The sequence below is a fragment of the Procambarus clarkii genome, chromosome 8 (genome assembly GCF_040958095.1).
Source record: "Procambarus clarkii isolate CNS0578487 chromosome 8, FALCON_Pclarkii_2.0, whole genome shotgun sequence".
Lineage (NCBI taxonomy): Eukaryota > Metazoa > Arthropoda > Malacostraca > Decapoda > Cambaridae > Procambarus > Procambarus clarkii.
In genome coordinates this window covers 10,426,304-10,439,567 of record NC_091157.1, presented here as the reverse complement: position 1 = coordinate 10,439,567, position 13,264 = coordinate 10,426,304, and the positions used below count along the sequence as shown (strand labels likewise).

The 13,264-nt window shown below is 45.0% G+C and overlaps 1 protein-coding gene across 8 annotated transcripts in view; it reads right to left on the bottom strand.

Annotated features, from left to right (window-relative positions):
* The window catches only part of LOC123759757 (paired box protein Pax-5-like), a 205,231-nt gene that overhangs the window by 4,958 nt on the left and 187,009 nt on the right, over positions 1 to 13,264 (bottom strand). For 5 of the 8 annotated variants that reach the window (XM_069317196.1, XM_069317197.1, XM_069317192.1 and 2 more), the window contains 6 exons: positions 12,229 to 12,314; positions 7,489 to 7,592; positions 7,132 to 7,274; positions 6,777 to 6,884; positions 3,351 to 3,734; positions 2,129 to 2,233 (listed from right to left, as the gene is read on the bottom strand). In XM_069317196.1, coding sequence (XP_069173297.1) covers positions 2,129 to 2,233; positions 3,351 to 3,734; positions 6,777 to 6,884; positions 7,132 to 7,274; positions 7,489 to 7,592; positions 12,229 to 12,314 — 930 coding nt within the window. Of the gene's footprint in view, positions 1 to 2,118; positions 2,234 to 3,350; positions 3,735 to 6,776; positions 6,885 to 7,131; positions 7,275 to 7,488; positions 7,593 to 12,228; positions 12,315 to 13,264 lie in introns of all 8 variants that reach the window. The other 3 variants (XM_069317212.1, XM_069317217.1, XM_069317221.1) reach the window with 3 other exon arrangements.

Here is a 13,264-nt window from a genome sequence, read left to right as displayed (position 1 = left end):
TGTCTACGGCCCGACACAACTCACACTTTTGACTTTCTTCTCCTCCTCAACGTCAATGAATCTCCCAACATTTGTCCTGGTGCAGTCACCGGGAGGGTAAACCCTTCATGCAAACTGCACCTACTCTCAAGAAGAAGAAGAAGAAAAATCTCTTTCATGAGGAAGATTTCCCGTTGGCTGTGGAGGAGGACCCAGTGGATAAATTTGTGGACGTGCCCTAGGCATAGGTCCCGCGCCCTGTGTCGGATGATGCACCTGCTCCTGGTAGGGCTTGTGTCCCGGTGGTTGTGCCGTCCTCGGTTGGGTGTCCTGCTGTTGATGGCATTCCTGGTGCTGCTGTAGTTCTCCCGGGTGCTCCATCGCTGTCTTCAGCTTTTCTGTCTGCCCCTCTGCCTTGTCCTGTGGCTCCTGTTTCTTTGTCCCCTTTGCTTGTACTGGGTGTGCTGGGAGGTGATGTGGAGGCAGTGTCCTGCTGTGGTGGGACCGGTCCCCCCTGTCGTCGAGGCTGCTGTTGTCTTGCGTCGGGATCGGGGGAACGTGCGCCACCCCCTCCCCCCCAAGCTTCCCGTATTTTTGGTTCCACCTCTAGCTTTGAAGATGTGCGGCCGGATCCCAAGTGCTCGAGGCGTTCGTCTCCCTTTGCCTGGTCTGATGTGGGTGAATTTGACGCCTGCGAGTCTGCGAGTGTCAGTGAGGTGGTCCCTGGGGCAGACGAGTTGAGTACGACAGTGTGGCGGAGGTTCACGTGCCTGCTGCCGTCACTGATGACCATGTATCTATGTTAACCTCTGTTTCTTCTCCTGCAGGGGGTTTGCCGCACTGGGAGGTGGTCCCTCTTCCTGTGGTAGATGGTGCGGCTCATGATGTTGGCCGGGGTCTTGTGGTGGTTCCGAGGAAGGATGTACGATGTGGTGATCCTGTGACGGTGCCCGACCCTGAGGATGTTGTTCCGAATGTGGCTCCTGTGGCGCCTCCTGTGGCGCCGCCTTCGGCGGTGCAACCCGCTGCTGTCATGTCTGGCGATGTTGACCTGGGCATTCAATCTCTTAGTGCTGCTGTTTTCCAAGAAATTTGTGCTCGCGTCCCACCCTTGAAGTGGGAGCGGGTGTTGACGATCCTTGTGTGTTCATATATTGTTCGGGTGCCTAGTGCCCATGCATTTATGTCCGGATTTCCGGATGTGATCGAGCGTTCTCGTGCACCTGTTAATCCTGCTATAGCGCTTCTTTGGGAGGGGTATTGCCTTCGGTTTCTGGTGGCGGACTTTCCAGACAAGTATAGGTAAACGCTGTATTGCTTGGTCTCGCCGCTCACTTGTTATGTGTGCTGTACGCCTTTCGGGATTATGGTTGTGTGCCTTGGGCTTTTTTATATTCCATTATTTTGTACATTTTTGTGGTTATGTACCTGTACTGTATTGTTATTTTTGCTTTATCTTGTTTTATTTGTGTTTTGTTTCTGTCCGTCGTGGACAGGATACTGTAATGTGTTTTGTGTGTTCCCTTTCATTTGGACCTTTTACGTTTGTGATTCATGTATGCCAGTGTTTGTTGTAGGCCCTTCAGGCCTGTGAAATATTGTCCCCTTGTTTGGGGTAGGGTTGAACTTTTGTATTTATGTCTTTTTCCCTGCGTTTTCATCTTTAGTTTTGCTTCATGTTTGACCTACCTGTTATGTTCTATGTTGTGTGTTCTGTGTTTTGTGTTTTGTTGTCAGGCCCTTCAGGCGTATGGCTTTGTTCTTTTCTTTTCTCTCTCTTTTTGTGTTTCTTTTCCGTATGTAAGTTACTTATTCACATGCTTTGCATGTAAAAATAAATAAAAAAATCACATAAAACGCCTAACAAAAAATTGAATAGCTTATTTATTCCTCAAATTAGTATTTAAAATGGTTTAATTAGAATATAACTATCAGTCTCCACATTCATCTTCGAATTTTGTATTGAATCAGCTTAGTTGAGCTCCGTCTCAATACGTCATCATTAGCGAAGCTCAGTTCATCTCTAAGACGCTATTGAAGCCAAGACAGGACCAGAAAAATACAAGGCTCCTCCAGGATATCCGGGGGAGCAATAACGGCAACACAAGGAACCAAAGAATAAGGAACATCAATACTCACAGTTACTTACTAAGGAGCCCTCCGGTGCCGTAGCCGTAAGCTGGGTACGTCGACGAGTACTGGGTGTACGGGGACGTGTACGTGTAGTCTGTCATCGCCCCTATGCTGGCCGTACCTGTTGGCACATGGATATATTCAACAATGGCACACACACATATATATAGAGACACACACTGTACATGGGCACACACACACATATATATATATATAGGGACACACTGTACATTTGCACACTTGTAAGGGATAAAATATACATGGGCACACATGTCGGTTGATTGATGAATTGATTGATGCCACCCAAGAGGTGGCCGTGAGTAGTCCGTAACACATGTAGGAAGACACTGAGACACAGATCTCTGAACGTTCTCCAGGGCAGTAATATAACCGTCGTTGAATAGGGATTGTTAGTGTGAGGCCTTATCCCACTCTAGAGAGCAACAGTGTCTTAAAAAGTACCTTCATCTGTCAGGCATCTCTTGTTTGAAAGGTTCCCTTTGTCCAGCTATTCATTTTGTCTTACTTTTGTGACAGTTACTTTGCCGTAAGTGATACACGAGACATTACTGAATCATTTACATCATAAATGGTTCTTGTGAATTCGTCGCATGAATTGACTCGCCAATTCATGCGAGTCAAACCTGATTCACGTGACTCTTAACCGATTCATGTGCGTCATAGCCGAATCATGCGAGTCCAAATACTCATTTCCAAATTATTCCAAATATTCATATAGGAGGACACTTAAAGTTATGATGTATCTAAATGAACTGACCAGAGTGTATATGAATAAGTAACTGTATACTCATGAATCAAACTCCTCCGACTGGAAGTGCCGATGCAGATCTAGCCCAAATAATTAAACAAACAGCAATTCTTGTTTGGGAAGGGAGGGAAAACGACAAATCTTAAGTGACGAATCATAATAGAAGTAACACAAAAGAGAAATTAAAATGTAATTACCATGGTAATGGGAAGTAAGTATAGGCCTACGGAAACAGAAGATGGAGAGGCCCTTGGCTACACTAAGACGAGAGGTGTCTGAAGAAGACTGAACAGTTCACGTCATACTGGTAGAGTGGTCACCAAAGTGGTGGAGGAGTCGCTGGAGAACATTGTGCTACAAAGTGGAGTGCTGGGCCTGTGGTGTGGCGTCGCCATAGTGAACATGCCAGGACACAGTGAGACACGTGGACACATGCAGGAGTGCGTGCGGGTGCAGATGGGACACTTACCTGAGTAATGGGTGATGGGCGGGAGAGCGGTGTAGCTTGGTTCAGGGGTGGCCGCTACATGGGCGTGCATGGGTACGTGGGCATGCGTTGAGGAGTGCACGTGGGCAGGCGCATGCGCATGAGTGGATACATGGGCGTGGTGAGTGGTAGTGTGGGCGTGTGAGGCGGGCTGTAGGATTGTGAGGGCTGTGGTGCAGGGCGTGTCAGCCTTGAGCGGCGACGAGCAAGGCGCCACCACCAGATTGTCCAGGGGCGCGACACTCTCGCTGCTGCAGTTGGCTGGCGACGCTGACGATTGCTCCGGGTAGTGGGTAGCCAGGGAGTTGGTGTAGCCGGCGTTGAAGGTGGGCTGGGGGGTGCTGAGGGGCGTGTAGACGGTCCCTCCTGACGTGCAGACAACAACTGGCCATCACACACACACTCCACAACAGCCGTAATCAACGCACTAGCTACTCTGTCACCACGCTCCTCGTAAACAAGAATCTCTCAGAATGTCTTTCGTATGCTAAGCTTCACGAATGTGTTACAATAATCTACAGGAAGCTTACCATAAATCAACAAGATCATTCTCAGAGCATTCAAGATATTTAGTGAATGAGCTGTCATCTGTTCTGTTAAAGGGACCAAACAAGAACTCTGCCAAAGAAGAAGTGCTTTGGCCGAGCCGATTGTCAAGTTTGCTTCTACAGAAAGGACGATGGTGTTTCTACGGTAAATCTGGCTCAGCTACAGGATGTACCCTTGACTACAGATCTAAATAACAGAGCAAGTGGCGGTCAAGGCATGGCACTCGTCAAGATGGGTTGTCATGGAGAGATGGCAAGTGTGACAATGGAGCCTCAATCGTGGTGCCAATCTTTCACTTGTCATAAGGCTTGTGACCGCTACTTGTTCATGTCCTTTGGATATTAAGGTAATTTAATCTATGCATTGTACTAGGCGGGTTCCATCCTTTCCATACATTCTACAAGTGCAAAGTGCAAAATAAGAGGACAGATGCTAATGTGCATTGTCTAAAATTATTTGACAAATGAGGCAACTGAAAACATTCAGCTAAACTGAAGCTTAAGTAAAATATCAAACATTTACTCCAAATCAAAACAAAGTATTGTGGTGTTAGTATCTCCATGCTGGGGTCATGCTAGCTGCCACACATGCTGCAGAACAACAATTATCACTAAACAAGCTCAAGGATACAGTTATATTTCATGCTGGAGAGGGGGGAAAGGGGGGGAGACCTATACCCAGTTGTGACAGACTGGCTGACGGCCAAAAGACACCTCGTTGGCCGATACTAGCCAATAGAGTAACTGACAGGAGGAAACAACTTGCCCAAGATTGGTGGTGTTTGCTCGTGTGGTTAATGAGGATGAAGGCTGTTAAGTGTTGATGGTTGGTTTGGTTAGCATTTAGAGTGATCAAGGTGTATGATTACCTGTATGGTAGTGGGTTACAAAACTGGTCTATGAGGATGATTTGCGAGGAGAAAAGGAACGAACAACGGCTTAATCAAGAAACTAATTACATTGTTAAGACGACTGGTGTTGGGTGAGATAATTAAAGCAGAGATTGGATTAGGTAAACGAGTCAGCTACGAGGCTGTAACTTGGGATAGGATTCGTGACGGCGTTCATTCCTCACACGGAACGAGTGAGTGCCAGAGTTCATCACTGAGTGCACTTCTGATCTCGATTGAATTAACTGGTATCAGGTGAGGTTATTGACATCGCTCTTCTTAAGTTGCTGGCGTTTAGTGTGAAAGGCATCTTAGTATGATGCAAATGATGGGTCACAACGTAGATTAATTAAGATACGATGACCAAACCAAACTTCAAAAGATGGAGAAACGTTTCAGTTGTCGTTTTGAAACATTATTAAGTCGACAAAACTGACCAAAACGTCGTCGTTTCTCCGGTTTGGTCTATCCTGGACCATTATCTAGTCGTTTATCGACATAATAAATGGTCTAAAATGACGACTGAAACGTCATCGTTTCTCCTTCTGATGTGTGGTTGGGTTATCAAATCGCATCCAAAGTTTAACATTATTGTTATCATCTGAGCTGGTACAGGCCCTTGTACAATCAATAAATGTTCACATAATCCCGTTTTTCACGGCAGATAAAGAGCATTATTGGATTTCCATGACTGAATTTTATTGAACCAGCTGGCGACTGTAAGATCCACCTTGTCCGTAGCCTCGTTGGCGGACAAACCATCCCAAACCCTGAATACCTCGCCCTTCGAGGTTCATAGGACCGTAATATATCATTGGGGAATTTGTTGGGTGGAGAAGTATCATTCTTTTCAACTCGAAATCTCGCATTACTATGGGTGACTGGGGAGAAGAATGGGCAGTAAAACTGGAGAGGTCAAATGCAAAATTGAAATATAAAATAAAAGATCTCTAAAAATGGCTACCGGCCAACTGACACCAGAGTTACTGAGAGATGTGAGAGAGAGAGAGAGAGAGAGAGAGAGAGAGAGAGAGAGAGAGAGAGAGAGAGAGAGAGAGAGAGAGAGAGAGAGAGAGAGAGAGAGAGAGAGATGTGAGTAAGAGAAAAGGTAGGAAGGAATTATGGAAAAATACGAATAGTGTTTTCCTGCTATAATCGAATCCAATTTCGGAGTTTCGGAGCGCGTTTCCAGAGGACATTATTCCCGGTCCGAGACTCGGGAGGTCTACAACACCCAGCTAAAGATCTTAAGGGCACCCACAGTGAGAGACAAGTACCCTTAATGCGTCTTAATTATTATATACAATTGTTAGCAAACGGTCAGATCGGTAAAGTGAACAAAATATTGCTCTAAACCAAGAAACTGCCAGAAGTAGTTAAGTCAGTGTAAGACGGAGCGATGGGTCCCAAGCTGACTTAACAACCCCCAAAAGAGGAAATTGTGGCCGGTGATTCCCAGAGTTTATGACCAAACTTGGCTCTGGCTTCTTAGAAGCAGTTCCCTCTTGCACCGTGACAAGGGCGGACGACTCCATAGAGTTGTGTCGCTGATGATTTAAGTATGTCACCAAGATTTTCTCAAAAGACGCGATATTAATTCCTTATGTATCCTGAGCCATTTAATATATTATATATATATATATATATATATATATATATATATATATATATATATATATATATATATATATATATATATATATATATATATATATATATATATATATATATGTACGCTGTGAATCTTTAAAATTGTCGAAACACGCGAACGGATAACCGGTAGCTAATGACTTTGTTTCGTGAAGGTGATAACAGTTTTGTATTATATCCAATGATTAAACCAAGTTCCCCGGAGGCCGCATTAGCCATGATGGATAAGAAGAGCAGGATTATATCATGAGAACATATCGTGTATGCTAAGATTATACCAGGACGCGAGGTACCGCCTGTGGCACGCATGAAAGCCTTACCTTGCTGGTACTGAGAGACGTTGGTATCAAGGACTGAAGGTGCCGCTAGGACTGGCTTCACGTCTTGCATAGTGATGGGTGTGAGAGGCGTGAGTCCACCTGCGCTACCTGTAGGAGGCCAACCAGAAGTGCAGAGAGTTAGAGCTCTGTCTCACTCTCCATTCAGAAGAAGTCTTCTCTTGTGCTTGAGCTTACTTCTTGCCTTGCTCTAAAGAGTTCTATCTAACCAGGACTTTTGGAACTACGGACCATCATACCCATCACCATGAACATAAGACCAGGACCACCAGCTCTTCCGGAGGCCACTTACCAACGGAGGTATGGAGAAGGGCGCCGCCTCGTAGGGACCACTTACCGAGGGAGGTGGCGAGCGGAGGCGAGTACACATGGTTACTATTGGATTGCGTCATTGACATGGTCTCGTAGAGAGCGTCCGTGGAGATGGAAGCGGCTGACACGGACGGGTAACTCGTCGGGTGATCCACAAACGATTGAACACTGCTGACACGAATATTAATCAGTCAATGATTAATTGCATGTATTACACAATTATTAACAAAACTATTTTTTGCATAACGTTTTCGTTTGGTATTGTATTTTGATATTAAATATAAAAATGTTAGTCATAAATTCAGAAACTTCTAAGAAACTATTAAATGCAAGAATGGTGGTGGTGATAAGATGAAGAGGGGGTGGTTGGGAGGGGACAGACCTGTAGGGTGACGCTGTGCCTCCTGGTACTCCTCCAAGGTCAGGTAGCAAGGTCTTGGCCGCCTCCTCCGTCTTCAGCGTCGACCACTGCTTCGGCCATAACATCTGTATGGAAAACAAAATTAAACGTTACTCAAAACGAAGATCGCATTACGAACACGACAACTCAGTAGAAAACATCGGTGCTCTGCAGCTCTGCAACAGAGCCAAATATTAAGAGTTCTGAAGTGCTCAGCAATACCTGCGTGTCTGTTCAATTACACACGGTAATGCATTACTGCGTCTGGTAATGCATTACTGCGTCTGGTAATGCATTACTGCGTCTGGTAATGCATTACTGCGTCTGGTAATGCATTACTGCGTCTGGTAATGCATTACTGCGTCTGGTAATGCATTACTGCGTCTGGTAATGCATTACTGCGTCTGGTAATGCATTACTGCGTCTGGTAATGCATTACTGCGTCTGGTAATGCATTACCAGACGCAGGTATTCACACATTCCAAGACGGTGATAAAGATTTATTATTCATACCCACACAACATGGCTGTCCCCCAGATGCCTTCAGCACTAGGAAATGATCATCGATTGAACAAAAAAATTATGGTTACAAGAACCAGTTCGAACAAAGCCACGGGTCATTGAGCCATTCTTTGTGGGGGGGGGGGGGGTATAACGCCCCACATAAGGAGAGTAGTGGATGGGGGGGGATTACAGCGTGCCCCTTAAGTGCGTGCAGGTCAGTGTGTTTACTCTGAGACCATGTGTCAATGTGGCCCCGAGTGCATACCCCGGCTGAAGTCAATACCGCTTGCAACACCGATTCAATTCTTATTGTTTAAGCAAGTCAGTATCCAATTATTAATGAGGCTCCTTGGTCATTCAACGCGGCGTGTTGATGTCTATTTCTATCTCTATTATCTCCCCCCCCCCTCTCACGGTGAGTACAGGAGTAGATGCTTTCTATCACCTGCTAGCAGGCTGAGACGTTTCCCTGCCAATATCTTATGGTAAGGTATTGCCTAAAATACATCTCGCCAATCGCTTTCACTACCAGGTTCCTAGTTACTGCTGGGTGAACAGGGGATGAGCATTTAGCGATTGGTTCCCAGTCAGTTCTCCTCGGGTTTTTGCCACAGAGTGTATGGATGTAGCAACCAGATTCAATCCAACTCCCAAATATTTATTTACACCTAATTGAACAGAGGCATGAGCTGAAAGGAAACGCTGCCACTTTGTCTCTCTGCTCCAACATGAACTCGGGACCTATAGCTTAGAATCGCCACTAACAAGGTGCCCAGCAGGGCAAATATATTATTACACACTTCTTTCACCGCCGTTTGTTTTAATGTTTCTTCTATTAAGGTGTAGATATAATCCCCCCCCCCCATCTACGCTCATTTTGGTCTAGTTCCTTAATAGCATTATATCCTGCGCGGCTCTCATTGCCTATATAATTCCATACAGTAACTCTAGTCAACAGAAAACGGGACGACTAGGATAGCTACCAGGCCTGGTAGGGGGCACTAGAGACAATATCGTTTAGAGATATTGACCCCCCAAGCAAAGTGAATTGATCGAGGTATTTGGGAGGGCCGTGGACGTGATCGCTGTAGCTGTGAAAGCTTTTGGTGTGGCAAGTCGTTGATTATGATGGAGTGCGTGCATGGTGGGTAGTCTGTGTTTTCCGAGGCCCTCTTTATTACCGCTGGGCGTCGGGGAACTCATTATTTTACATTGATTCCTTCGTGTGAACGACGGAGAGGAATGAAATAGTGAAGGTGGAAATAAGTGGGTGTAGTTTACGGTGCGCTGACAGACTGCGGGATAACAACTCCTACAATACTCTATGTTATTACACAATGGAGGCAATGGCCTCAAAATTGATACCAGAGTGGCATTTGCGGTCGGGAGAATAAACATGAAAACCCGGTGAATGGGTGTTGATACTGAAGGCGTTTCCGTCAACGGGAGTTACCTCACGAGTGAGAGTCTGAATCATATATACAAAAATGTGTTTTGTGTCATTATTTTAACCAATGTGTGACATTTTTCGGCGCTCACAGCAACCTTTGTAATAAAATATGTGATCATGTTTTCTGCAATTTAATAGATAAAAACACGTTTAAGTATATTGCCTAAGTAAGACGTCCATGAGGTAACATGAAGACTCCATATCATCTTAAGGCACGTGCTTGCATATCGGTATCTACATATCGATGACTAAGGGGTTAGGCAGATCTTGCTCCTTATATGCTCCGCCTCCTAGTCTTCTGTGCGTGCGTATGAGTGCGTATAGGGCTATATGCTATATAGATCATGAACTAGATTCACGAAGCAGTTACGCAAGTACTTACGAACGTGTACATCATTCCTCCATCTTTGATAGCTTTGGCTACATATATTAAACAGTTTACAAGCATGAAAACTTCCGAGCAGCTGTTGTTATTGCTATAAACAGCCTCCTGGTGCTTCGGAGTTCATTAACTATTTAATTATTGTAAACAAAACCACCAAAGATTGAGAAAAGATGTACAGGTTCGTAAGTGCTTACGTAACTGCTTCGTGAATCTGGCTCCATGGCTGCAGCTGTATGGTTGGGTCATTAAACTACAGAGGCGAAGGGAGGGGACGGAGGGAGGGGACGGAGGGAGGGGACGGAGGGAGGGGACGGAGGGAGAGAGGACGGGAGGCTATGACTGGGCCCGGAGTTCTCTCCCACCAGCTATAAACCAAAATGTCTGAGCATAATTCCGCGGGCTAGGAGCCACGGACAAATAAAATCCGGAGCAGGACCGCCCGGAGACATTAAAGAGACCGTAACTCGCTCATAAATCCACTGCCTCAACAAATTGCGACTGGCACGACGCCTTTTTGGAATTTCCAAGCAGGTATTAAGGCCTCTGATTGGCCATTACGTGATCATTAATAGAATCCTAGAGGTCTTGACGGAACGCTTTTGACAGGGGCTTCACGTCAAGAATTGACCAATAGGATTAGAAATGACGCCTTCCACAAGGAGGTTATGAAATACGTAGACGGATTTGTCAAGATGATTTGGAGCGCCAAGGTGTAATAAATCTGTTTTATTGCTCAATTTACCTGTAGGACATCTGAGCTTCCACCATTTTCTTCGCGACGGCGAAATAAGATCTCTCTGTCTTCGACTCTAGCAGAAACTAGCAGGCCAGGTCTGGGGAGGAGCCTGGGAAACGCGTTTTCTGTTTGTCTTAAAGAAAACAAATCGCTCCCATTCAAATTCGACAAGTTAAGAGGCCCCCGGGGCATATTTCCTGCATGTGTAATACTGACGAGTACTACCACTGGGAGACGGATCTCCTGGGCGTGAATTGCTCTCTCAGGAAGGCCATTATTGTGGAAAGAGCAAAGGCAACAAGTAAATAAATATATGTATAGAATGAGTGTGTGTGTGTGTGTGTGTGTGTGTGTGTGTGTGTGTGTGTGTGTGTGTGTGTGTGTGCGCGCGTGTGTGTGTGTGTGTGTGTGTGTGTGTGTGTGTGTGTGTGTTTATACTCACTAAGTCTAGTACTCGCCTAGTTCTGTTTGTGGGGGGAGGGGAGTTGAGTTTTAGCTCCTTGATCCCGTCACTCAATTGTCAAACAACTGGTGAACAGTTTCCCGAGCCTATTGGTCTCTCTATCATATTTACATCTGAAATTGTGTATAGAATCTGCCTCCACCACATTACTGCCTAATGTATTCCATTTGATAACTAACATGACACTGAGAAAATATTTATAATTTATGTGAGAGGGTGTATGTACTCATCTACTAGTTGTGCTTGCGGGGGTTGAGCTTCGGCTCCTTGGTCCCGCCTTTGTGTGTGTGTGTGTGTGTGTGTGTGTGTGTGTGTGTGTGTGTGTGTGTGTGTGTGTGTGTGTGTGTGTGTGTGTGTAAAGAACTTATTCACTTGAACATTCAGCATTCATGTACACAGGCGAAAACGTGCGGTCGAGCTAGAGTTAAACAATGTGACAAATGACAAATATTCTGGGAAATGTGTTAGTTCTGCGGTCACTGACAGCCGAGTGGACAGCACTTGGGAATCGTAGTCCTGAGCTAGTTTCGGGTTCGATCCCGGTGGAGGCGGAGACAAATGGGCAAAATGTTTTTCACCCTGATTTTTCCTGTTCACCTAGCAGTAAATAGGTACCTGGTAGTTAGACAGCTGCTGCGGGCTGCTTCCGGGGAGTGTATAACAAATAGGAGGCCTGGTCGAGAACCGGGCCGCGGGGACGCTATGCCCAGAAACCCTCTCAAGATAACCTCAAGATCATCTCAAGATAACTGTTAATGATTTGTTGAGACTATCGCAGCTGCTGTTACTAACGTGAACACTCCTACGACTACTGTTAGTACTACTATTCCTGCTACTAGTACTATTACGAGTCCAGTGGTAAGGTTCGCGACCTGGGAATTCTCAGGTCGACGATTCGAATCCCCAGTATTGCTCCAAATTATTATCTCATCGATATATCACGCTAATGTGATTTCCTTGAGTAAATAACATTACTTTAACCAAAAGTAAATAACTATATAAATAATATTTTAATTTAATAAATAGTAATAATTTAACTTAAAAACACTAAGAATAATAATTTTAATGACGTTAGAAGAGTGCCACTTATCCCAGGCACTCCTGTACGTCAGCTCTGAGGCACTCCTGTACGTCAGCTCTGAGGCACTGTGAGAGCCAACTGTACAAGTAAGGGGGCAACTTACATTGGTATAAATAGGGTCGGTGTTATACTGGGTTCTCTGGCGTTTCAGGTCATCCTCGTGGTGTCCGTTCAGGTCCCGGTGGTCGTCTGAAAGGAGAATCGACTGAATTAAATGGGAGAAGTACACTGGAAAAGGCGGACAATGGTACAAAAGTGTGCTAAGATTAACCGAACACCAAGAACAACCGGCCATGGTTGGGTACACAACTTGGCGGTTAATGAAGACGTCTTAGGGTTAGAGCTTAGTAAAAGTTGAGAAAAGGGTGTTTGTAAAATAAATGTTTTGTCGGGTAAGCAACGCCCAAATTATATTATATATGTATCATTAATCTGTTAATTATTTCAACTATACACTTTTGCGAATTAACGTCCGTGCGAGCGCGTGCGTTTGTTTCTCAATGTGCTGTGTATATATTTTCTTCAATAACCGGACGATAACCTGAATGCAATACACTAAAATCTAAACGCAAATGATGAGGCATAGGCAGTAAGAGAGAGCAAGAGAAGAGAGAAGAGACAAGAGAGACAGAGAGAGAGAGAGAGAGAGAGAGAGAGAGACAGAGAGAGAGAGAGAGAGAGAGAGAGAGAGAGAGAGAGAGAGAGAGAGAGAGAGAGAGAGAGAGAGAGAGAGAGAGAGAGAGAGAGAGAGAGAGAGAGAGAAAAGAGAGAAAAGAGAGAAAAGAGAGAGAAGAGAGAGAGAAAAGAGAGAGAAAAGAGAAAAGAGAGAAAAGAGAAAAAAGAGAGAAAAGAGAAAAAAGAGAGAAAAGAGAAAAAAGAGAGAAAAGAGAAAAAAGAGAGAAAAGAGAAAAGAGAGAGAGAGAGAGAGAGAGAGAGAGAGAGAGAGAGAGAGAGAGAGAGAGAGAGAGAGAGAGAAAGGAGGACAAGAAGCAGACATAAAGAACAACCCAACGATAGCAACAACAACAAGGCAACTCGCTCTGTGACACGAGGTAAGTCATTTTAACCCCATAATAATTCATCTTGTACATTGTAATCGACTTAATCCCTCGCTTCTGGGTTTCCGTAATGGCTTCTGA